The sequence below is a fragment of the Osmerus mordax genome, chromosome 5 (genome assembly GCF_038355195.1).
Source record: "Osmerus mordax isolate fOsmMor3 chromosome 5, fOsmMor3.pri, whole genome shotgun sequence".
NCBI classification, from domain to species: Eukaryota; Metazoa; Chordata; class Actinopteri; order Osmeriformes; family Osmeridae; genus Osmerus; species Osmerus mordax.
In genome coordinates, this window is record NC_090054.1 from 14,347,694 (window position 1) to 14,372,901 (window position 25,208).

Here is a 25,208-nt window from a genome sequence, read left to right on the forward strand (position 1 = left end):
ACAATGAGATGTTAGGCTACTAACCAGGAGCAACCTCGCACTACCTGCCCTATGAAAGGCAATTTTCGAGGGTCCTGAAAGTGCCCTGGTTTCTCTGGCATGCGCGTCGTATGCGCGGCGCCGGTTACTTTCTGAGAGAAACTGGAGACACACCCGCCGGAGCCGATTGGTGGAACGTCACGAGGAGAAGACCCGAACGGAGGAGCTGATGAATTATAGATGGTGATAGAAAGCTGAGGATGCAGGTTTGGTCCCAAACACATCCCATCGACTTATAGTGCCCACAGCAAGCCAAACATTGCTTCAACGAGACGGTCCAAGTTCAACTAGCTTCGGCACCTGAGGAGGAGATGTATCTGAATCTCTGATTTCAACCACCTCTTTAGAAGAGCATCCCGGCAGAAGAATTCACTCCGACAGGCACACCTTCACAAGGCTGACATGATGCGCTTATCTTTTGGACATGGGACAGCCGTCGGATTGATGTTATTAAACGCACTATTCCTTGCGACGCAAACTGCTGAGGAAGGAATCTTCACAAATCATCTCTTGGTTCAGCTGCATGAAGGCACTCATGATGAAGCGCATCAACTTGCCACAGAACACGGGTACCAGAGTGTCCGTAAGGTATGACATTTATTGTGTTTCATTATATGATGGATTGCCTTTGTCTATTGAAAAACACAGCCTGGGTCTCTCCAGTCCTATTCGTTTTATTTTATTAAATAGCCTATGTCTTCCCATCATACTTGTCAGTCTTTCTGAATATAAAAAGGCCCTCATAAACCCCTGTGGAAAACATTTAGTCTTTTATTTTCACATAGTCTATTAATTTCTTCATCAGACTGATCTATTTAGAAATTGTATTTTATTAACGAATGTATAGCTATCACTATCTAATTAACCCAACATTTTTGTGTGCATTTTAATATTTCCAGTCCTTCAAATTCAAATGAAATTGATTGTTACGGTTGATGTCCGGCTCTTAAAGGCTTGCATCAGGTCCACCACGCTGTCCATCAGACAGCGTGGTGGACGGGGACATCCCCGTTCCATAGATAATTGAAATCTAATTAGTTACCTGGAACACTGTGAAGGTAACACTGTGCTGGTTCTTCTGCTTCAATTTTAAAAGACGCTTGTTCCATATAGTTTACTGAACAGGTGTCTGAATGACATCTTATGGCCACTGCCCATTGCAATTTTGATTCTCCTGGAGAAAAGATTAAACTCTAAGATTATTTTTTCTACAAGAGCTCTTTTCACTAACGGCCTGCTGTGACATCTTGTCCTTGAAACCATCTCAAGATCTTGTGTCTCACCTGCATGTGTCATGGAGGTGATGCTTTGTTTGGTATAGGTCAGCTCGTTTGTTTGTGAAGTGATGTTTACACTTGTGATGTAGGCATTTATTCATTTGCAAAAAGGCCCGAAAGTCTGTGTTGACGTCTAGATCGCATAATAAGTATACAATACTACGATCATATTGTATCATCCTCCTCTCTCCACAGCCAACATCTTACATTACCTAGCCCAATAAATGCAGAGTGTGTCGGCATGCGTCAAGCACCATAACGAGTCCGTTAGGATGGAGCAAGGGAAATTATCCCCTGACAGTAGGCGTCGTGTAACATGTCAAAATAGGAGCGTGGGCGCATTTGGCTGGAGCGCTAGCCAATGGAGCATCAAAGAACATAAAGATAAATAGGTTGCCACGAATTAGGATGCAATTCTACATTCATACTTTCATTGCTCAAAACTTGTATCAAGATGCTTTAACCTGCCTCAGTTCTCCCTTTCATGGTTGTTTCCTGTAATGACTCTTATGTAATAGCTGGCTATATTTGTCTCCTTAGGACATGCATCATTAAACAATATCTGTGCAATTTGAATTAGCTGCTACTCGTGCTTAATTAGCTAATCTGAGAAACATACTGGGCCAACACACATGCTCACATAAACACACACACACACACACACACACACACACACACACACACACACACACTCACGCACAATCACTTTGAGACAGAGATTGTACATCCAAAGAGAAAAAAGGGGAGATAGAGAGATAGTTATAGAGAATAGGAGGGAGAGTGACATATCTAATGATTTAATTATCTAATTGTATGGAATTCATGTTGTTAAGGTAACATACTGTATAGTGATAAGGATAAAACAGGCTTTATTGAGCTTAATCTCCTTGGATTCACTGTTCCTTATATGATTTTAGGAGTGATCAATCCGAAAATACAATTGATAACACATGGAGTGCCTAAAGTGCACTGGAGTACAGTAATAATTATCCTCATCCGTAGCGATATTGATCCTCCTGATCCTGCAGATAAAAGTGTTTTATTCAGACCAGTGACCTGATAGCCTGCTTGTTGTTAAAACATAAGGAGATGTTTAATCTGTGCAGTGCCAGAGGCACAGCTCATATTATGCATCTAATTTCCGTCCACTGGGATTTCTTCTGCCTGACTCCAGCAAGGGCACTCAACAGCCTTTAAATATCGCAAGGAACTTACACCTATACTACAAAAACAACCATGATGTTCTGCTTGTTTCTCAATCTCGATAGGACCTTCTCTGTGCTCCTTTTTCTATGTGTCCATATTTGTTGATATATATAATCTCTTTCTTGTTCTCTCCCGTCTCCTCCTCCTCTACGTTTTCCCTGTTTCCCTCCCAGGTTCCCTTTGGAGAGGGGCTTTTTCACTTCTATCCCCAGGACATCCCTCAGAGACGGAGCAAACGCAGCACTCGCAACCGACAGCGTCTCCAGAAGGACCGTAGGGTACAGACACACACCAACACTCTCAAACACACTCACACACACTGACACAAACACACGCACACATTCACACACACACGCACACACACGCCAGGTTCCCATAGAAACGATTCACCTCCCCCTCCACTGCAAAACAATTGTTAATTTGAAAGCGGCCTGTTCCTAGACATCATAGGAGAAAAGATATCTATAATTGATTGTGTTGCCAATGGATTACTCTAGCTGCTACAACTGTATAACAACTGTACGATGGAGTGGCTATATAAATTATGATATTTGAGGCAGGCAGTTAATCATGCCACTTATGTGTTCAGATATAAGGTACGAAGTGATTCTGGTCAACTACACCATATCTTCAGAAAAGCAACAAGGAAATCGTTTCTTTCCACTGAGCTTGTGGAGAAAAATAGACAATCATAGAGTACACTTTAAATAGACTAGTACATACAATAGTTGGAGTCAGGAGCTATTGGTCATGTTATGCAGATAGCAAGGTAAATAAGCCACCTTGTTACTGACATGAATTTCAGGCCATTGTTTTAAGAAATGTGCTTCCAGAAGTACCTTAGGACACAGTCCAGGACACATTAGTATTAGTCTCAAATGAAGGAAACACCAATGCAGATGCAAAATTCAGTTTCTTAACCGAATGCTTCACAATATAAATGGCCATATTTTGACTTATTAAGGAATATACATTAATATATTTGTTTTGTCTGGGGACAGACAACAGGTGCAGACAAGGATCCAGCCTCTGTTATTGTGCCAGTAAGAGGTGTTAATGAAAATAAATGTGAGCTACTCCAGAGAACTAATATGGCTAATGATGGTGAAGCAGAAAAAACATGGCCTTACTGACTTCCTGTAAGGGGCAGTCACTTCTCATCTATTGGCTGACATGCTGTCACCTGGTTATTAGTAAGTTCAGCTTCCCTGTGCTTCTTATACGAGTGGGGGTGGAAAGGACCCCTGCTGCTTCTAGTTTTCTTCACCTGTGATTTACTTATACCTAACAAGCTTGCCAAAGGAAGCCACACTATTTTGACTGTCTATCATGTACCTTAATTCAAACTTTCACCTGTATGTACTGTACTGTTTGATTTCAGTATGGTCCATGTGACAATGCAATTCTTTTGACTTTTTGTGTTTGTATCATGATTCAGCAACTGAGCCACACAATTTCATCATATTTTTCTGTCTGCCTTTTCCTTAAAAGGAGCTTATATTCAATGACCCAGTTAGTTACTCCATGTTTTATATTTTATGTTAGATCTCATAAGCCAATTTGAACATACTTTCCACTGAGAAAGAATGCCATGTTAGAAGATAACAAATCCTCCTGAATGTGTGTGCATGTACATCTTTGTGATCTGAAAGAGAGATGATTGAGAGTGAGGGAGGTGGTGGTGGTGGTGGGGGGGGGGGGTAGAGCAGATGGGGTGAAAGGACTGAGGGGATGAGCTCTTTGAAGTTGGGTGGTGTTTCCAGCAGGCTTGCGGGCAGGGCCAAGGGACGAGGGTGAGGGCGAGGCCTCAGGCTGCATCTGATGATGTGAGTGGGTGTTGGGACATTCTGGAGAGCCTGCCTGCCTGTTGGTCTGTTGGTCTGTCTCTTTGACGGTCTGTTGGTCTGGCTAGCTGGCCGGCTGGCTCAGAGGCAAACACTGTGGTTGCTCCCATGAGATGAAGGGAGCAGATGGTCAGAGGAAAGAAGATAGAGGAGGACAAGTGAGGAAGGTGGGCAAGGAGAGTGTTTTTTCCCTCCACTTTGACATGTGTCATCACCTTACACAGAAGCGTAAATTAGCCTTGTGGAAAGATAGTTTGACGTACACAGGTTTAGCCGTAGTTGTTTTTCATGTTCAAAAGAACATATTGAAAGAACCAAATGTATAAGTAAGGTTTCGCAAAGCTGTTAAAAAAGCATTTTTACCCCTGGTCATCATTGTGTACCTCCGTTAAATTGAAATTGAAATGTCCTTTTTCTGGTTTTGCTTGTCGATTGCTATTGCTTTTATTGCTTTGTTTTGCACTGATACGGTGAAAGGGACAACCCATTTTACACGCCTGGGCCTGTTAAAATAAACAACGAACAATAAGACCCCTCTCTCCTCCCCTCTGGCTTAAGTGCTGATTCCTTATCAACCATGGTAAACCACTGGACAATGACCTTTCCTTTCACTCTCTTAGTTGTGTTTGCTGAAGGTAAACAGAGTACTCACTGACTATTTTACTCTATTCAATAGAAATACATTTAAATAGTCCTCTTTTACCAATCTCCGTTACAGACTGTTCAAATGGTACAACACATTGCAGTAATTTCAGATATACCGTGGGTAACATAGAAATCTGCAGTCTAAATTACACTCTTTAATGTTCAGCATGTAAGCCAGCATGTAAAATGTCCCTTTGAAACAATCTTGAAAGGGGTTTTAATGATTTACAATTCATTTGTAGATCTCAGTCAACCATTATGCAAAATAATGTTAATTCCATCTGAGGATATTAGCTGGAAGGCGAAACCTGTAAAACTCCTCTCGTCAGCCACCCCTTCTCTATGTCTCTCTCTCTCCCTCTTCATCTCTTTCTTTCTCTTTTCCTCTTTATCTCTCTCTCCCTCTTGCCCCCCTCTCCGACTTTATTACTGTATAAGGATCCTGTACAAGGAGTTCTAAGCCTTCAAACCAAGTGACCGTGTCCTTGAGAGGCTGATGACAAGTAGTACAAGGTCTTTTGTACTCCTAATAAGTTCCAGATAGAGAGCCTACTTTAGGCCAGAAATGATGCCATGGCTCCCATTTTCAACTGGAGAGAGGATGAAGCCGTCTTGTCTGAGTTTGTCACCCTTCTGTCCACCGTCGGATCTTTGTCCAATTACCTTTACCCTTAGCAAACAGCCTCAAAGTCACAGACATTTCTATTATTTACTGTCCTTGGTGATCAATGTTCAATGTTACACTGGTCCCCCTAAAACTGTTCTGAATTTGAATAGTTCATCACGATGTGGGCCTTTTCGGCTTTTATGTCTTGATACTCAATCACCAAAGTTACAGTCACTACAGTTAGCTAGACCAAACTGTGTTCTCATACAGTAAACTCTTAAATGTCAAACAGAAATCCGTTGATCTTGATTTCATTTGTCATCACTATTTCATCGTTTGTATGTCCCTCTGTTATCACCAAAAGGCCTGAACATCACTGGGGAAGCTGTGAAAGAGCTCTTCAGTCCAAACCACAAAGCCCATATGTCTTAGATCCTTCAGAGACGAGTGTCTTTGAGGATGGGAACAAGCACGTGAAGGTGTTTGAGTGCAATCAGGGCGATTCTCTTGTCTGTTGAGACCCTCTCTGCATACACGACAATTTGGAAGCTCTTTCTCTTGTGTGCCAGGCAGAGGAAGGGAGGAAGGGGGTGAGTGTGGGGGGGGGGGGGGGAGCAGAGGCCCCAGCTGTAGTCATTGTATGTCTGATTCAGAATGGGAGAAATACAATTACACTGGAAATTTATAGGATGTCCCCTCTTTCCATCATACACAGCTGGAGGACGTAGGGGAGGGGGAGAGGTGGAGGGATATTTGTCAAACTAATGTACAAAGGCAATATACTTGCTTCTAACCAAAATGTGCTTTTGCGTCTATTAGTGACATCCCATTTAAATGGAGGTTCGGTCATTGGCGAATCTGCCTGAGAAGCGAGGGTCTCTTTATTCCTCCTCAGTAGGCACTCACCAAGGTTTGTCTCCACAGGTGAAGAACGTCATTGACCAGGAAGGCTTTGGCCGCCAGAAACGAGGCTACCGGAACATCAATGATTTGGAAGTGAACATGAGCGACCCTCTGTTCTCCAAACAGTGGTATCTGGTAAGCGATCCATTCGGCAGCTACTCGGCTGCCAGCCTGATGGCTGACCTTTCACACCTGCCCACATCAGACCGCTATAATTACTCCGGAGCCCAGACACATTCACTAACGCTGCCCCCCTGAATTTATTCTCTCATTAGTCTAGCAAATATTGCCCGCGCCACTTCCAAGGTACATCTATGTCAGAACCTCCACTTGTGGGCTGCCCCCCCCCCCACTCCCCCCCCCCCCCCCCCACTCCCCCCCCCCCCCCCCCCCCCCCCCGCGCTGTTTACCTAGACCAGGGGTGTTCAATCCTGGTCCTCGAAAGCCCCTGTCCTGCATGTTTTAGATGTTTCCCTGCTCCAGCACACCTGATTCAAATGAATGGGTTGTTATCAAACTCTGTGGAAGCCGGGTAATAACCATTCATTTGAATCAGGTGTGCTGGAGCAGGGAAACATCTAAAACATGCAGGACAGGGGCTCTCGAGGACCAGGATTGAACACCCACCTCCACGCGCACACATCTTCATGCCACTGCGGGTTTTTGAGAAGTTTTTGAACCACAGCATCTGTTGATGGCTGGTTTTTGTTCCAGATAAACACTGGTCAGGCAGACGGGACCCCGGGGCTGGACCTGAACGTGGCAGAGGCCTGGGAGCTGGGCTACACCGGGAGGGGGGTCACCATAGCCATCATGGATGATGGTGAGCACACCTGACAGCTTTATCAAGATCCACCATTTTCTGTTGACTTTAAAGCTTTACTTACAAAGAAGAATGAGGACAAATGAGTTAGGGATTTAACTTCGCCCACTTATGGTCTAACGTTTAAATTATTTTAGGTTTGATATACTTATTGTAACTTATTCCTGTTTAAATAATCTTTCAGGAATTGACTATCTTCACCCGGATCTTGCTTCCAACTATGTAAGTACTTTATTTTACTTAATCTGCTAACTGACAATGCTTACCTCTAATTGACTAAACTTAAGTGGAAACAGCCAGACTTGAGGTGGGGCATTCGAAGCCTGTATATGTTTTTGTGTGGTGCCCATGACAGGTTTCTTCCAAGTCTCCTTCATGGCTGACCAGTCTCCTTGTATCCTTGGAGGACGTGGAGACAGGCAGGCAGGAGGCCAGCCAAGCTGTTTAATGTTAATGTGCACTGCTCTTTGGCAGGGTGATCTGTCACAGGCACAGATAATGCCAGGGTAGCTGCTACTGCATAATGTGAAACGCCAACTCCAGAATACTGATAATAGAGCCTCAGAAAACAGGAGCTGTTGTTGTTAGCTGGAACGCTGGCAAAAAAGAAAAATCTAGGAAAAGGAAATCTATCAAGAAGCCATTCTAAATGTCCCACTGCTGTAAAATGCTATATACTATAAGGATCATACATATATGTCCAGTAGCATAAATACTCAGTGGATGACTGCTTGAACACCTGAAATGGCAACGTTTGTGTTGTTTGGGCGCTGTAGTGTGCTAGTAACCTGTAAGAGTTGTGACTGGTGTGTTGGTCTGAGTCAGTGACAAACAACAGGCTGGAGATATGGTAGCGATATGATACCTGCACCTTGCGGTTGCAGGTGTTTCTGTGCAGTACTCGGCCAATCAAATACATTGTGTGTGTGTGTCCCCATGTCCAATAGACCTGTGTGAATGAACGGCGAAGCCACAACCACGTGGTGGGTGTAAACCTGCACTATTAGACGTTCACTAGTAAATACAGACATTCCACTTTCTCAGCTTTCTATCTTCTCAACTCTGTGCTCTCTCTATTCCAGCTGAAGGGCTGAAAAAGAGAATCTACTCAGAGTGAGAGATCAGATGGTCAATTGAGTCAATAATGAACAGTTTAACATTTTAACTAAGTAAACATTTGTGTACTATTTTGAAACCGATAAATATGAAATGGAATAAGATGCACAAATAGATATATTTTTTCAGCCATCGGAAGCATATGGTTCTTTTTCACGTCGTGTTTAGAGGTCTCTTTGTGTGTGTGTGTGCATGTGTGTGTTTTTTGCCTGTGAACGGAAATGAGTCTTCTCCCCAAAATAACCTCAGCGTCTCAGCCAGGGTGAAACAGCAGCAGGAGCATGTTCTTTTGGGCTGATGGATCCCGTTGTGAACACATCTTAAACTCAGTTCACCACAGTTCCTGCCTGTGTGTGTGTATGTGTTTGCATGTGTGTCACTGTATTTCTGAATAATTGTTTATTCTCTGATCTTTTCACGCATTTCCAATGCTGCAGCACAGAGAACCCCCGCAAAGCGGTGAAACACTGACACAACGCCATGCACTCTATCATTCAATTACAGTTCGAGGAAAGATTAATGTTGTGTATGTGATCCCACTGTGAATACAGTGTGTGTGTATGTGTGGGTGTGTCCATCTGTGGGTGTGTATGTCTGTAGATGTATTTGTGTGTGTCTGTGGGGAGGGGGTGGCTGGGTGGGTGAGAGAGAGAGAGACAAAGAGGCTTAAAAAACTTGCTCATATTCACTTCCCTTTATAGACTACTGTGCTCCCTTCAATTCCAGATTTTTCTAGAATACAAACACAATCAGCTGCCATTGACTGCCTTGCATTAGTACACATAAAATTGTGCGGTTTGCCTGGGTGTGGGTGTGTCTGTGTGGGCCATGTTTCTGATGGGATTCCACAAAATAATAATACAGTAATACTGTAATAAAAAGAAAAACACTGAATTAGTTCTTGAATCAAGGAATCATTTACATTCAAAGTCCATTGACACTAAAAATCTGAATAAAACCATTTACGTAATTTAAATATTTGTTCCGCGTCGACAGCCATGAAACTATTAAGGAGGCTTTCCAGAGACATTTAAAAAATATAATAAATGGGACATTGTGAAAGGGAAGCAAGTGCTACAGTAATGTGTTTATTTTGTTTGTCTATTTCACTGGTAAATGCTGTAGATAACCCTAGATACTACAATTTTCAAGAGACTTACACCTACCCAAAGGGCCATAGTAAATAAAAGGGATTTCTGCTTATATCCATAACGTGAAACATGTCTCTCATACAATACATTTCTGACATAGGGTTTTCAAGAGGTCACACGGGAGTGCAGGGTAGAAGGAAGGAGAGCAGAGTGGGGAGAAGGAGAGGAGGGTGAGGAGAGGAGAGGTGAAGGAGAGCAGAGCAGAGAAGAGGAGAGCCATCTGAAGTGTGTACAGGGACCTTTGTTTTGTTATTGGATTTTGAGCCTCAATATTGTTCTCCTCCTGAAATATTACTGCCCTTCCACACTCTGTGGGGAAGTAACCATGACAACATGTGGTGATGTCACACAGTGGTATGGTGCATTTCATACCGCGTATACCGTGTGTCCTTCTTGTATCTAAGTGGCATTAAGCGTGGCGCTTAGCATAGTGCTTGACGCAGATGGCGGCGCAAAGATACAAATGACGTATATGTTTTTAACAAGGAACTGTACCTGTACAGTGTCAGTCTTACTCTCGGCACATCAAGTAACAGTACAAGTCCAGTCTGGCTGAAGGAGTCCTTTGCATGTTAGCTGTAAATTACCTTACTGTAATACCAGAAACCTTCTGGGATTTGCACCATAAGCGACACATGATATATTAAGTCTCATGATTAGGAATAACCCAAGTGGTGCCCAAGGGCATGTAGGAAAGCCTCTGTGTGAGACATCTTCCTCATCAGGTCTTTTTTATTGTATCGATGGCTTCACCTCAATACAGCGGGGACTAACATCAAGAGCAGGCTGAAACAACCTGTATTACCATAGAGTGGAAACTTCTTGAAAGTCTGGGTAGACATGGACAACATTTGGGGCATTAGCAGTGAAAGGCTTGTTTGTTGAGCGAACATCATTCAGATGACTCCTGTCTTTGTCATGTCTGGGCAGGGCCTATGGGTTCCTCTCATGAAAGAAACAAGTTCTTGTGTCACTGATTAGAAATAGGCCAATTTCGATACTATTATTCTCTCCGCTAGTGAGAGATGATGGAGGGAGAGTAAGCGAGAAGAGTATTTGGATGCATTCAGGTGTCATTAGTTACTTTGCAACTGAGGTCCATCATTTCCCCACTCATTTCCTGATTTAAATGTTGGATTCTGTGGCGCTAAGATAGAGAAAGAGGAAACCCAGAATCCACCTCTCCAGCTTGCACACACATGGCCCCTTTTTGTCACTGCCAGCCAGAGGGATTACAAAGGTATCATCCCCTCAAAATACACTTCATCATGCAGCATTGTGCCTCGCTGTGGTACTGCTCACACAGTTACTTGCTCCACATGGAGGTAATGACACAGCACGCCAGCAGGCACAGTTGCTTGGCATCTTTCAGACTCACGGTCCCTGACCGAGTCGAGCCTGGAGATGCCAGTCTAGCAGCCCGGCCTGTCTGCCCTTGAACCTGTCAAACTCCAACCTTCTGCAGTGATCTGATAGGTCCAGCTGTCTGCTGTGGGATCTCCCCCCCCCCCCCCCTCCCGAGACCCTGCCAGTGATATGATAGGTCCAGCTGTCTGCCCTGGGACCTCCCCCGGACTTTACCAATGATCTGGAGTGTCTAGCTGTCAGCCCTCGGACCTCCCACGGAACCTGCAAGTTGAATGTCACATCATGGCTTTGACCTCTCTGGGATGAGGGAGGAGGATACAAAGCAACAAGCATGGTTACAGGAGAGAACGATATGAAGCTTCCAATCAGTCAATTCGTGGCAAAGAAGAAGAAATGAATATGAAACCAAAATGTATATGTAGAGTTCTTGGAATTACAAATGAACCCAAATTAAGCAATTTCATTGCTCAGAGAGAGAGAGAGAAAAAGGAGAGAAATAGAGAAGCAGAGAAAGAGAAAGAGAGAGAGTGTTGTAAAGTAATAGTTCTAATAACACTGACTGATGAGTGGATGTGTCGCTGCACTCCTACAGATGTCTGTGTGCGTGCTGGTGTGTTGGTGAGTATGTGTGTGCTGGTGTGTGTCTGTGTGTGTCTGTGTGCGCTCACACGCCCAGAGCAAGTCATTTGCTGATTATGCAGGCTAGATTGATGACTGTCTGACAGATGTGGGGCTCCTGCATCTGTTTTCTCCTGTTTTCCTGCAGTTAATTCCGCTCCTATTACTTGTGGCCACGTGGAATTAAATGGAGGGAGTAATTGGGGTGTCATTGTCTCAGTGTAGGCTCCCTGTTGTGGACATGTATTACTTCAGTATTACCTCAGAATTAACACTCTCGGGCAGGGGGAACAAGACATGCAGGGTGTGTATGTATGTATGTGTGCTTCTGTATACATGTGTACGAGTGCGTGTGTGTGTGTGTGTGAGAGTTTGTACTCTTGGTATTACACTCAAATTATGGGTATGATAGTTCAACCATTCTGTTCAGTAACTGAAAGCAAAGTCGAAGACTGCAAAATTGCAAACTACAGGAGTAGAAGTGTAGAGGTCCAATGATAGGAGGGCCTCCACAGAGGTAAGGGAAACAGACCAGGGGGGTATTCCAGAAAGCAGGTTATGCAACATAACCGGGTAAGTTAACCCACCAGCTGATTCACAATGTTGCAGCAACCTACTGGAAATGTTGCTACAATGCTGGGTGTCAGCTGGGGAGTTAACTTACCCAGGTAAGTCACGTAACCTGCTTTCTGGAAAACCCCCCAGATCAAGCCAGTCGTGAGTAAACAATGCTCATGAACACAGCCCAGGCTTTTCTAGACAAGACTTGCTGCGATAAGGTCAATGCACCACTAACGCAGCTTCCCCTGTTCTCTGACAGTTTACATCTCTTCTCTCTTTCTCCTCCCCTTTCCTCTCCTCTCTTACCAAGACTCTTCCTGTTTTGTCGTTACAGAACGCGGAGGCCAGCTATGACTTCAGCAGTAACGACCCATACCCTTACCCCCGCTACACGGACGACTGGTTTAACAGGTAGTGTGTGTGTGTGTTTTTTTTGTTTTCTGTAGAGAGAGTAAGTGAGGTAGACATATAGATAAAAAGAATGATCTGTTCTCTTGGCTGCTATAGGGTTTGGCCTAGTAGACCTACCAGGTCTCCTAGTATTCATATTGATTTTCCCCGACATTCTATCCATCATGGAATGTATATGTGGCTCCTACTGCCATAACAACATTGCTGCCATATAAAAACAATTCTCCTCGCAACGCTGTTATATCCTTTAGTCACAGAGTGGAACTGACAGAATTGGATGATGAAGATCTCATTACAGCTTGACCACAGTTGCAGATAGCTCACGTTTCCATCCTGCAGCCACAGTTGTGGAGATGTAAATCTGCCCTGGCCTGCAGGACACTTAGAAACACAGAGGTTCAGATTGTCATCGTTCCTTTCTCTCGCCATCTCCCTTCCCCTCCTGGTCGAGACGCTCGCGAATCAGATGTTTGGTCCGATAGTAGCTTATCTCTCTCCCATCGCCGTCGAACACTGCATGATCCACTGCTGCCTTGCCACTCTGCCAGGGCACCTCAAGGACACCGCAATTAAACGAGAAAAAAGGACCTTCCTCCTCTTTTGTGTCTCCTTTATGTCCTCTTTCCTCCTCTTGTGTCCTCTCTCCTCCTCTTGTGTCCTCTCTCGTCCTCTTGTGTCCTCTCTCGTCCTCTTGTGTCCTCTCTCCTCCTCTTGTGTCCTCTCTCGTCCTCTTGTGTCCTCTCTCTTCCACTCTTCCTAAGTGTTCAGGCAGTGTGTGTGAGCTAGCGGAACAGGGAAAATTTGTGTTTGTTTGGGTACGTCTGTGTGTGTGGTCTGTATATGCGTGTGTATATGTGTGTGTTTGTGTATGCATGCGTTTGTACATGTGCATGTGTGTGTATGTGTATTTGTGTGTGTGTGTTAGTTTGTTAGCGTCGCCTCTGCTGTCTAAGCACGCACGGATGGCTAATCAGCTGGTTGTTTATAAATAGCTGCCTGTCTGTGGCAATGCATGCTGGGATGGCTCACAGAAAGGCTGGGAGGAGCGTACATTATATGCTGTGTATAGGCAAGACACACAAACACAAACACACAACCTTTCTTGCTGTCATGTACACTGTATTTGTACTATAATCTACAAATACTTACCAAATATAATCACATCCAACTAAACCATTTGTTTTTAGTCCAAATAGGGGATTTAATCATTTGCGTGTTAACTAGATGAATGTGCCAGGGGCTCAGCATGCTCCTTAAGCTAATGTTATCCAGATGTCAAAATGATGGATTTTCTAACGCTAATCTCCATTGATTTCGGACCCAAAATGCCATGCCTGTCTTGTAACCGGAGATTTCCCCCTCAAAGGCAGACGTTGGATGATTTATGCCGAGAACACAAAGATAGGGTCCCTAATCAAGAAGATACAAATAGAACATGTTCCATGTCCTCTATACATTCTAATGGTCCCTATTGGTCCATGTTAATGTGTGTTTGTGTCTATGTGTCTGTCCAGCCATGGGACCAGGTGTGCAGGGGAGGTATCCGCTGCAGCCAATAACAATATCTGTGGAGTTGGAGTGGCCTACAACTCCAGGGTGGCAGGTATGTGTGTATGCGTGTTGTAACTCCTTATTGGTTGGGGCAGCGGTGTGACAGAGTAAAGACAAGCTATTGTTCCCTCACTACAGTAGAATCCTAAATAGGCTGTTTAGTATTTTTTTTATGTACTGTGGAATCCAATTAGTATAATTGTTATGTTTGGAACCCAAAAAAAAAATGTACGTACCATTTATAGCTCTAAATTATAATTTTCTGTTGGAACCTTTTTGTTGGAACTTTTAATGGTAATTTAAATGTAATGTTTTGAACCCTAAATGTGTTTTTACATGAACTGTTTAGAAAACTAAATGTTTTTTAAAATGTAAGAGTTAGAACCTTAAATAGTTCTGATCTCAAAAGGCCTGTGTGCAGAACCTTCTTTCAAGATGCTTCTTACATTTTTTATGTTTAACTTCAATGTCTTACTTCCACTATTTATAGATTTTTCTGAAAGGATATGGCTCTGGAATCAGTGAAGAAGAAAATAACCATTGTAGCAATCTAGCTTTGTTTCTGTTTGCTAGAAATGTTATTTTACCGCTGTCAATATCTTACCTATAAACATTTGTTCATGAGTTCAAAGACCACACCAACAATAGAATATGTTTAGACATTTTACTGGAGAGATGAGTGACAGGCTGATAGCAAATCTGATGCAAGATGAGGGTGCTGGTTGCAAAGCCAAGCCGTTTGCCTCCTGTGGACACATGAATCAGAGGTGTACATATTATTTGAGGGGATTAGTGAATGGGGAGGAGTTGGTGCTGTCTTCTCCCAAACCTCAGTTATTTTTTACTCCATTAATTTTTAGTGAAGAGAGATCCATCCTAATACATACTATATACACTGTGTATATATTATGTAAACACAGAAGAGTTTATTTTTCTCCTCTCCTCCTCCAGGAATTCGGATGCTGGATCAGCCCTTCATGACGGACATTATCGAGGCGTCTTCCATTAGTCACATGCCCCAAGACATTGACATCTACAGTGCCAGCTGGGGCCCCACTGATGACGGCAAGACCGTGGACGGGCCCCGAGAGCTTACCCTCCAGGCCATGGCTGATGGGGTTAATAAGGTAGAGAGCTAGTCACCATTGGAAACACCACACATGCACACACACACAAACACACACACTGAGTTAGCATGCTGATCGTGTCAGTGCCAATTACCAGCTTGAGTAATCATAGCGCCCCATTGCGGGGGAGGTGGTGTGTGGTCCAGGATGACCCTGTCTTAGGCGGGGCTGCCGAACAGCTCCAAATGTGCCGTCATCCCTGATGATAATAACGCAGCTGATCAAGCCCTGTTCCACTCAGGCCCACACTGCTAAGGATCACTTATATAAGATGTTGCATTGGCTATGAATGCTGTACATTTTACAGGAAAAAAATTACTTCTTTCCTACAACAGAAAAAGATTATTCAATTAGAGGATTTTCCATAAAGTAGCGACGTATGTTTTCTTACCAGTCGAGAAACACTTGTCGCCTTCACCCTGCTCCAATCACTTCAGTCTAAATGAGACACTTAGTTGCATCTTGAGCGTGGCGGCTTGGTTTTGCAAATTGCCATGGATAATGGAAATAAATCACAGGGAATGTTCCAGGAGTGTGGCGTGTCTGTGAGTGTTGGGGCCTAAGCGGGGGCCTGAGGTGATGTCAGTGTTCCACAGAAACAGTTCTAGAGAGAGAGAGACAGAGACAGAGACAGAGAGAGAGAGAGAGAGAGACAGAGAGAGAGAGAGAGAGAGAGAGAGAGAGAGAGAGAGAGAGAGAGAGAGAGAGAGAGAGAGAGAGAGAGAGAGAGAGAGAGAGAGAGAGAGAGAGAGAGAGGCCTCCATGTTTCATGTCGCCTCATTAGTCCTCACCAGGCAGTATAGTGGTCCGAGGATGCTGTTTATTCTCTGCTGATTCAAGAGGGTGGAGCCGTTTGGATGACCAGTTCCTCATAACTGCAAACACAGCATCAGAATTCCTATAGTGTGATGAGAGGACAAGCCCAACTTGACCTCTAACCCCCCCGCTACCTTCACTGTGTGTCACATATATAGATATCAGGATGCCCTGGGACATACCTCAAGCTACTTTCTTTTTCTTTTGGATCCTCTCTGTTTGGTTGCGTTGTAGGGACGTGGAGGAAAAGGCAGTATCTATGTATGGGCCTCAGGAGACGGTGGTAGCTATGACGACTGTAACTGCGACGGTTACGCCTCCAGCATGTGGACAATCTCAATCAACTCAGCTATCAACGATGGGCGCACGGCCCTCTATGATGAGAGCTGCTCCTCCACCCTAGCATCCACCTTCAGCAATGGACGCAAGCGGAACCCAGAGGCTGGGGTGGTAAGTGTGTATGTGTGTGTGGGGGTGGGTGGGTGGATGGATGGTGTGTTAAATGGTTGCTGGTGTGTGGGATTAATATTGATTTATCTGGGAACTTCTGTTTGTAGTTGTTTTTCTTCTTTTTTGTTGTTGCTTTGTTTGTTCCATGCAGTGTTTCACGAATACTGTTCCATTCACTTTCATTTGACCAAAGGCCACAAAAATGGTGTCCATTCAATCTACCGGACATTCATATGTTCCCCACCTCATTTAGGAAGACTAGACAGAACCTGGCAGGAGGAGGGTGAAGGAGACGGGAGAGGTTGTAGCCTTGTAATTGCTGGGCAGCGTTGAAATGTCAAGGAGATGTTTGGGGAGAGGAGGGCTCCAGTGTTCAGTTACGCCACGTCTGTCTCCCGTGACTAAGTTGATCAGTGCTTTTCTAAAATGCCAGCTTTTCCCTCAGGCACTCAGACAGACAGCTCACTGACCCACCCCTTGACGGTCCTGCTATTAATTTAGGGTCCTCACATGTTCTGCTTTCACTGACAGGGATGATGAAAAGAGGGAGAGGCCAATCTTTTTTTACAAAGAGAAATCTATAAATGTTTGCAGTTGTCATGTGGCATGTAGAGTTAGTGCTGTGAGAGATACGGCATTCACTTGAAAGCTGTCACTTGGACAGACACCAGCAGGACACAACAGTCTGCCTGGCGCTTATTTCAGCCTTCATCTCGGGAATTGCAGCATGCCACAGATGAGGCATGCCTGGAAAAATGTGTGAATCACTAGGGTGTGCTATAGATAAATATCATTGTTCATAAAAGGGGAAAGACTTGTGAAGTATGTCAGAAAATCCTCTTTGCTTTCGAGGAACTAACGTCTGGCTGTGACAGCCAACCTAACCGCCAAGGTCGGAAAATCGACATTTTGAAGCAACTTCATCGACATGAGAGGTGCTATGTAACAGCTTTTTACAGAAAGAAATCTGTTCATGTTGTCAGATCTCAGAGTATTGAGGAGCAGATAGTTTTGGTTCTCTCAGCCTAGTTACCCACATCAGATGTGGATCCTCCCCTGGTTCTCCATCACACTGAGAATATTGAATTCTTGATCATCAATAATTAACGGCATATTACCAACCACATATTTACCTCATTCGCCACTGTTTACAATCTTAACATCTCCTCTGCTTTAAATTCCTCCCTACATTTGTGGCTATTGTTGTTGTTGTTCATTGTTATGGTTGCTGACTGCCATATTTGTTTTCTTGGATTGTGTTTTGGTAGGCCACCACAGACCTGTATGGCAATTGTACCCTGCGGCACTCTGGGACCTCAGCGGCTGCACCTGAGGCTGCTGGTGTGTTTGCCCTGGCGTTGGAGGCTAAGTATGTTCCCTCCACTACTTCGACTCATCAACCATGTTCTTCTCAGTACTGTACAGAGTTCACCTCCGAGAGGAGTGCAGTTAGTGTTTCCAAGTTTCCGCAGTTTTTTTTCCAGAGTTTTAATGTGTTGAGCAGTTTCTCACTTAGAGATGTGTGTTATATTAGTGCCCAGGGTTTGCTGGTCCAACCCTCTGAAGTGCTCACATAGTTAACAGTACATACCCCATCTTCTCTATCTCTTTTCATCTCCACATAGCACACACACACACACACACACTCTCTCTCTCTCTCTCTCTCTCTCTCTCTCTCTCTCTCTCTCTCTCTCTCTCTCTCTCTCTCTCTCGCAGAGATTTTCTCCCAATTATTTCTCTTCATTTCTGTGATCTTCAGAGAGCCACTTCATATCTCTGCTCTTCACAGAAATCTGTTATTTCCCCAAACTGCCATTAGGGCTGCTCACTCAAAATACCAAACTCTGTTTGTTGTCTCGCCCACTCATTACAAACTCTTTGTTTTCCTGCCAGAGACACAAAGTTGTCTTGGCATGTTTCATGGCTCTTTAACGCTCATTGCATGGCTGCAACACAATGTTTATACGGTTAGATGGAGACTCAGAGGGCATGTTAGAGTTTTATTAATTAATCTTTGGCCCGTGTACTTTGAGACAGTTAGGCAGTGTGAGCTGAATGATGTGTAAAGTGCATGGGTGTTCCCCTGAAGACCTACTGCATGTGTCTGTTATACTCACAAACTCCTCCCATTGTGGCCATCGCTGATTGATGTGAACCATGAAAAAACATTATTATTTCTACAAAGATTGGCTGCGTGGTAGCAGTGACTCGAATTGAATTACACATTTTGAAACATGAATTTACCGTTGATGTAAATAATATTCAGTTTAGTTTAATCCTCACCGGCTACAAAATGCAGAACACAGGCCATTCAATGAACACCCTTTCTCAAATGAATAACCTTTTTTTACTCTGGGTTAGTATTGTTCTGCTCCCCAAGGAAATCAAATTAAATTATCCGCTCTCAGATGCCCTTTTATCAACAGAGGTGTTGGTCAGATTGTTCGGGTGCTATTAGTAACCAACACCAGTTAACAGTGAGCAAAGACACTCTATTTGTCTAAGACACAACAATGATGTTGCTGTCAGTAGGAACGGACATTAGGCCTTCCTAAAGGGTAAATAGCTGGTGTGTTGTTAGAGCACCCGGGAACCCTTTTTACTGACCAAAGACACTTGAACTGTGTGTGGTGACAGAACTGTGTGAGTCACAGCAGAACAAAGCTGTCATTACACACAGGCTAGATAAGGCAGCCCCAGCCAGCTGTCTACCCACCCACATACACACACACACACACGCACACACACACGCACACACACTTTTAGCTTCAGACATCTGAGACTTTTTATCATTACATGGTATCGACAGATCAGGCCGGCCTCCCGTTATCTGCTTTTGCACCAGAGCCTATTCTCTGCTGTGGAGCACAGATCTTTTTATTTTCCCAGGCTGTGTTTAGTCTAACAGGGATGTTCCCTTGCTAGCCAGATTCTCTTTTCCAATTGTATTGGCTGAAGCTTGCCAAGATGTGGGAAACAAACAACTGAACACTTGTAGTGCACCAGTATCAGTTAGTTTGCTCCTCTCATCCTCTTCTTTCCCTCTGTTCCTCCTCCATCTCTCTCTCTCTCTCTCTCTCCCCCCCCCCCAGCCCTGACCTGACGTGGAGGGACATGCAGCACCTGTCTGTGCTGACCTCCAAGAGGAACCAGCTACATGATGAGGTGCACCAGTGGAGGAGGAACGGCGTGGGCCTCGAGTTCAACCACCTGTTTGGGTACGGCGTGCTGGATGCCGGCGGCATGGTGAAGATGGCCAAGGAGTGGAAGACTGTCCCCGAACGCTTTCACTGTGTGGCCGGATCGATCCAGGAGACCCAGTGAGTTGGACCGATAGCCATGATGAAAACGATGATGAGAATAATGATGATGATGACAATGGAGGAGGTGGTGGTGGAGGATAGTAGGCAACAATGAGGGCTATGATAAGGAGGAGGATGAGAATGGTCGTTTTATTGGTAATTCTTGTGCAATTCACCAGGCTCACCCCATCAAACACAAGTGCTACCACTCTGTGGCCTCTTATCAAAAGCGCTGGAAGCTCCCAGCGCCAGCAGAACAGGCCTTTGGGTACTGCAGTTCTCTGATTACAGTCCAGCCATCTGGTCTGTGTTAGGTAGAGAGGGGGGGCATCTCAGCTTTGTCTCTCTCTCTCCCTCAGTCCACCACCATCCTGACTCTAGTCCTCCCTTGCCTCCCATTTACCCACTACATCTATATGTGTGCCTGTCTGTCTGCCCTTGGTTCTTCAGGTCCTTGTCTCCTCTTGTGTGTCTGCATGAGCCTCATCCTCTATCACACGCTATAATTAGACCACCTCGCATCGTCCCCCATAGCGCGCCTTGGCAACACTGTCAATTAGATAGACTGACAGGCGTGGAGGCATTCTCTGTGTGTAAGTGTGTGAGAGACAGAGAAAGAAGAGAGAGAGAGTGGCCTGCGAGTGTAACAGAATGCCATATCTTCTATGTTTGGCTCTAATCAGTGGTCTACAGTGGTGGCCACTTCAAAAACACAGAAGAATGGCAATTAGCCCATGCCAGAAAGACCAAGACGAAATGGAGATAGTATGTGTGTGTGTTTGTGTGACATAGTGATAAGGACCTGTATATTAGCAATCCTAACAAATGCCTTTATAAAGCCAGGGTACAACTAGCTGGAGGTAAGGTGGCATAGAGCTCTACAGAAACCCTGGGAACAATACCACCTACAGCGGCAACATTCATTTGACGGGAAATGCTTTCCCCTCGAGCACCAGGGACACCTGCGGTAGACACACACAGGAAGCAGACCTCCCTCAACAGCTCTCATCCTTAGTCACATTACATTTACATTTAGTCATTTAGCAGACGCTTTTATCCAGAGAGACTTACAGTAAGTACAGGGACATTCCCCGAGGCAAGTAGGGTGAAGTGCCTTGCCCAAGGACGCAACGTAATTTGCACGGCCGGGAATCGAACCGGCAACCTTCCGATTTACAGCCCCTGATTCCCTAACCGCTCAACCATCTGACTCCCTTAAGATCCGCGCATGTCTTTCTAGCTTCCGCGACGTGTGAGTTCAGTTTTAGGCCGAGAGCACAACAGCAGGACAGCCTGAAGGGGGTTGCTGACATACAGTAACTCCAGCAGGTTATTTGGAACTGTCAGGTCTCTGGTCTTCCCAGCTCCACGGGACATCAGTCCCCATCAGGACTGAAGGGTAATTACAACACGGAATCACAACAGCTTCTTCCTGCATGAGAACTACACACACACACACAGGAAAAAACGTGCAGGCACACAAACGGATGTACACACACAGATGCGGGCATCCACACACTCACGTACTCGTGCACACACACACACCCCCTATGGCTGGACATCAATCAGATAGGGGCTGCTGGGTTGTGTTTGGGGCGGGCCAGCTGGGTCAGAACTTCTCATTATCAGCCGTGAGCTCTGGGGGTTTAATCTCTCCTCTCAGACGTATCTGTCCTCTCACTGTTCTATGACTGAAGCCTGTAATTATTCATCGCATATTATCTGATGGGATCTCTCCACCTGGTGCTTGGGAAAATCAGTTGTGAGGAACGAATTGATTTTGGCACACATTCATATGCAGTCCCTTACACTCCTACTCACACGTGGATGATTCATACCAATGTGGAAGTACACACACACACACACACACATGCACACACACACGCGTGCACACACACACACACACAGACATACAAACAAACAAACACGCAGACACACACATACACACACACCCACACACACAGACTGACACTAGCCCAAGTGGCTGTGCAGAATGACAACATGCGACGGCTCTTACTGGATGTGTCGGCAGCTGATAGTCCACTGGGTGATGGGGGTCGCAGATGAATTTCGCAGTTTCCCTCATTAACCTACCAGCCGGCTTCCTCAGATCAGATGCCTTCTGGGTTATCGCTCCACAGGAAGTGGTTAAGTCATCTGCAACCTCCGACTCTTCCCACACGTTAGATTACTGTTAGACTATGCCAAAAATCTGCTCCATTTATTATTGTCGATCTCTGACTTGATCTAATTGATGGAGCTACCTTTCAGTAGTTCTGAACGTTCTGTTTTTTCTGTACTGTTTGTCCAAGTTCCTAACTCAACGCCTGTGGACTTCTGTGAAACTCCTCCACAGAGTATTTATCGTTGTGCCATGAATCGCAATGAGCTGCTAAATCAAGCCTAAATGCCTCGCCGTAAAAACCCTGCTTCCTCTCCACCTCTCTTCTCCAGCTCGGTACAGTACACAGCTCATCTCCACTGCACATTCTCCTTCATTCTCTCTCTCCCTCTCTTACCCCATCACATGGTCTCTCCCTCCATCTCCCTCTGTTATCTGATGGGGCAGTTATAATACAGAGATGTGGCCTCTGCCTCAAATAATGCCATTAGGTCCACTTATGGTACAGCTGTCCATCCGGCCTCTCTCTCTCTCTCTCTCTCTCTCTCTCTCTCTCTCTCTCTCTCTCTCTCTCTCTCTCTCTCTCTATCTCTATCTCTCTATCTCTCTCTCTCGCTCTAGATATCTCTATCTCTCTCTCTCTCTCCACCAGCCTCTTCAGAACAAGGCAATTTCTTCTTTCTACTCTTTCATGCATTTTCAATGTAGGGACATCTCTGGTGGTCCAATATGAGTGTTGTTGCAAGGTCCTGGAAACCTGGTAGGGCAAAGCAATTTTGTGTCATAAGGGTGGGTTGGGTAATTTGTTTGTGCTTTTGTGTGCCTCGTTTGCATTTATATGACACATACTGTTCATGATTTGGCCTACATGTCATAGCCTCCACTCCCTTTTAGACTTGAATTTGTGTTTCTATGAGCCATTTGTTTGTAAATTGGAGTGCATCCATATTCCTATGTTCGATGGGCACTCTGCCCCCGGCTACCCTCCAGGCCTGTCTATGGAGAGTCACCCTCTAGATCCCCCTGCTCTTCAGAAACACACAGTGACCCTGCACGTCCTTTGATGCTCTTCTTCTTCTTGGTAGATTTACTTAGAGGTTCTGTAATCCTGAGATGCTCTGCTAAGACTGACTCTGAAGGAATAACACAGGCAAGGTATGAACGCCTTCAGAGGATGCCTTGATGTTAAGGTTTCATTCAATGCTATCTTATCCCATAGGATGAATAGAACTAGTGACACAGAAGCCATGCCTCAAAGCCGGTGACAAGAAAGTCTCCCTCTCTCTCTGGGTGGTCACACAGCGAAGATATCAGAGACAGCTCTGAGAGTTTACCATAACCCCTGACAGTACGAGTCACTGGTTTCAGTGGTGTGATAATTTTCCTGTTTAGGCAGGCAGGGTGTACTGTATATCTGTCACAGTTGTTTGTCTGTGTGTAGTGGGGAGTGAGAGCTGAAAAAGCCCAGTGCTCCATTAGTGTGCACTCGGCCCATGGTAAGTAGGTCAGGTAATAGCTGGAGCTCCCAGAGAGAGAGAGAGAGAGAGAGAGGGAGGGCGGGAGCAAAATAGAGAGAGCTGGGGGAGAGATAAAAACAGAGAGCGAAAGGGATGGAGAGAGAGAAACGCAGAAAGGAAGAAACGAGGCGACAAAGAGAGATGGAGACGGAGCAGGCGGAAGTAAACATGGGACGCCCTCGGGCACCCGCAGACACAGCGACACCTCGAGCCACTCTACCGATAACAGTGCGTCCAATCTCTCCTTGCCTCCCGCTTCCCACCTCATCCGTTCCCATCGCTCCGCATCTTGGGTCTGTCCCTGTCCCTTCCCCTCCTTGTGTGCTGCCGTCTCTCACTGGATTGCTCGCAGTCCCGTACAAAAACGCCCTCTCTTTCCTTCTCGCCTCATCGGCCTCTTCACATTTTCTCAACCCTCTTTCCTCTCCCCCTTGTCTCGGCAGTAAGATCCAGACAGGTGACAAGGTGGTTTTGGCCATCACCACGGACGCCTGCCAGGGAAAGGACAACTTTGTCCGCTACCTAGAGCACGTCCAGGCTGTGATTACCGTCAACGCCAGTCGCCGTGGCGACCTCAACATCAACATGACCTCCCCCATGGGAACCAAATCCATCCTGCTGAGTCGCCGGCCCCGAGATGATGACGCCAAGGTGGGCTTCGACAAGTGGCCCTTCATGACCACCCACACCTGGGGAGAAGACCCCCGCGGCACCTGGCTCCTCGAAGTGGGATTCCACGGCGAGGAGGAGCCACAGAAGGGGGTCCTAAAGGAGTGGACTCTCATGCTGCACGGAACACAAAGTGCCCCATACATAGACCAGATAGTGCGCGACTACCAGTCTAAACTGGCCATGTCCAAAAAGGAGGAGCTGGAGGAGGAGCTGGATGAAGCCGTGGAGAGGAGTCTGAAGAGTCTGCTGAGTAAAAACTAGCTCACCACTCTCTGCATGAAATGACTCTCTCCACTTCCTCTCTCTCTCTCAGTGTCACTCTCTCTCTTTCTCTCTCTCCTGTCTCTTTCCTTCTCACTTTCTTTCTCCCCCCTTTGTCTTTCACTTCCTTGGACGGACGCCCCCCTCCACCTGCGTCCCACAACTCACCTTGTTTCCCTCTTTCACCCTCCTGTCTCGCTTGCCCTCCTCTCCCCTTCGCCGCCTTCCTGTTTCTCTACCTCTCTGTCTCTCCTCTTCAGCCTTTCCTTTGCTTTTAGTTTATTCTGTACTTGACTTAGCCACCCCACCTTCTATGAATGTTTCTAGTTATCCAATCATGATAATACGTAACCTTCAATTAATCTGTTCTATGTAGAGAAAACAAAGATCCCATCCAGCTTTCAATGTTTTTTACAAAAATGTATATAAACACAATATATACATCAGTATTTACACTATATCATGTTTTTGCTTTCCCTGCCCTCCACCTCTAATCAGGCAACTGATGTACAGTTTGTGACTGTAAATTATTTTTCCGTGTCATTCTACTTAAAGTTTAATATCTTGCAAGCAGAGCAGTGATACTTCTTTCTGTTGATATTTTTGTGACAAGTGCTGTTTATATAAACACGAGAAGGAACCTGTGATTTATTTTGCAGCCTGTGGTCTCGTCTCAAAAGCGTATTTCATATCCTTTGACGTACGGTATATTATAATACTAAATTTATGCAGCTGTTTGTTAAAGCACTTGAGTGATTTTCACCACTCTGCGACAGTAAGGCAGGCAGGAACAGATGACAAAAGATCTCAAAATGTCTCAG

General features: G+C 45.2%; 1 protein-coding gene across 1 annotated transcript; it reads left to right on the forward strand.

Moving 5' to 3' along the window:
* Nucleotides 1-420: 420 nt before the first annotated feature.
* On the forward strand, nucleotides 421-24,994 carry pcsk2 (proprotein convertase subtilisin/kexin type 2). Its single transcript, XM_067236288.1, has 12 exons — nucleotides 421-627; nucleotides 2,696-2,800; nucleotides 6,543-6,656; nucleotides 7,236-7,344; nucleotides 7,529-7,566; nucleotides 12,493-12,569; nucleotides 14,084-14,172; nucleotides 15,072-15,247; nucleotides 16,298-16,513; nucleotides 17,782-17,882; nucleotides 19,606-19,833; nucleotides 23,898-24,994. Exons 1-12 carry the CDS (start codon nucleotides 442-444, stop codon nucleotides 24,385-24,387), a joined length of 1,929 nt encoding a protein of 642 aa, XP_067092389.1. The 5' UTR covers nucleotides 421-441; the 3' UTR covers nucleotides 24,388-24,994.
* The last annotated feature ends 214 nt before the right edge of the window (nucleotides 24,995-25,208 follow it).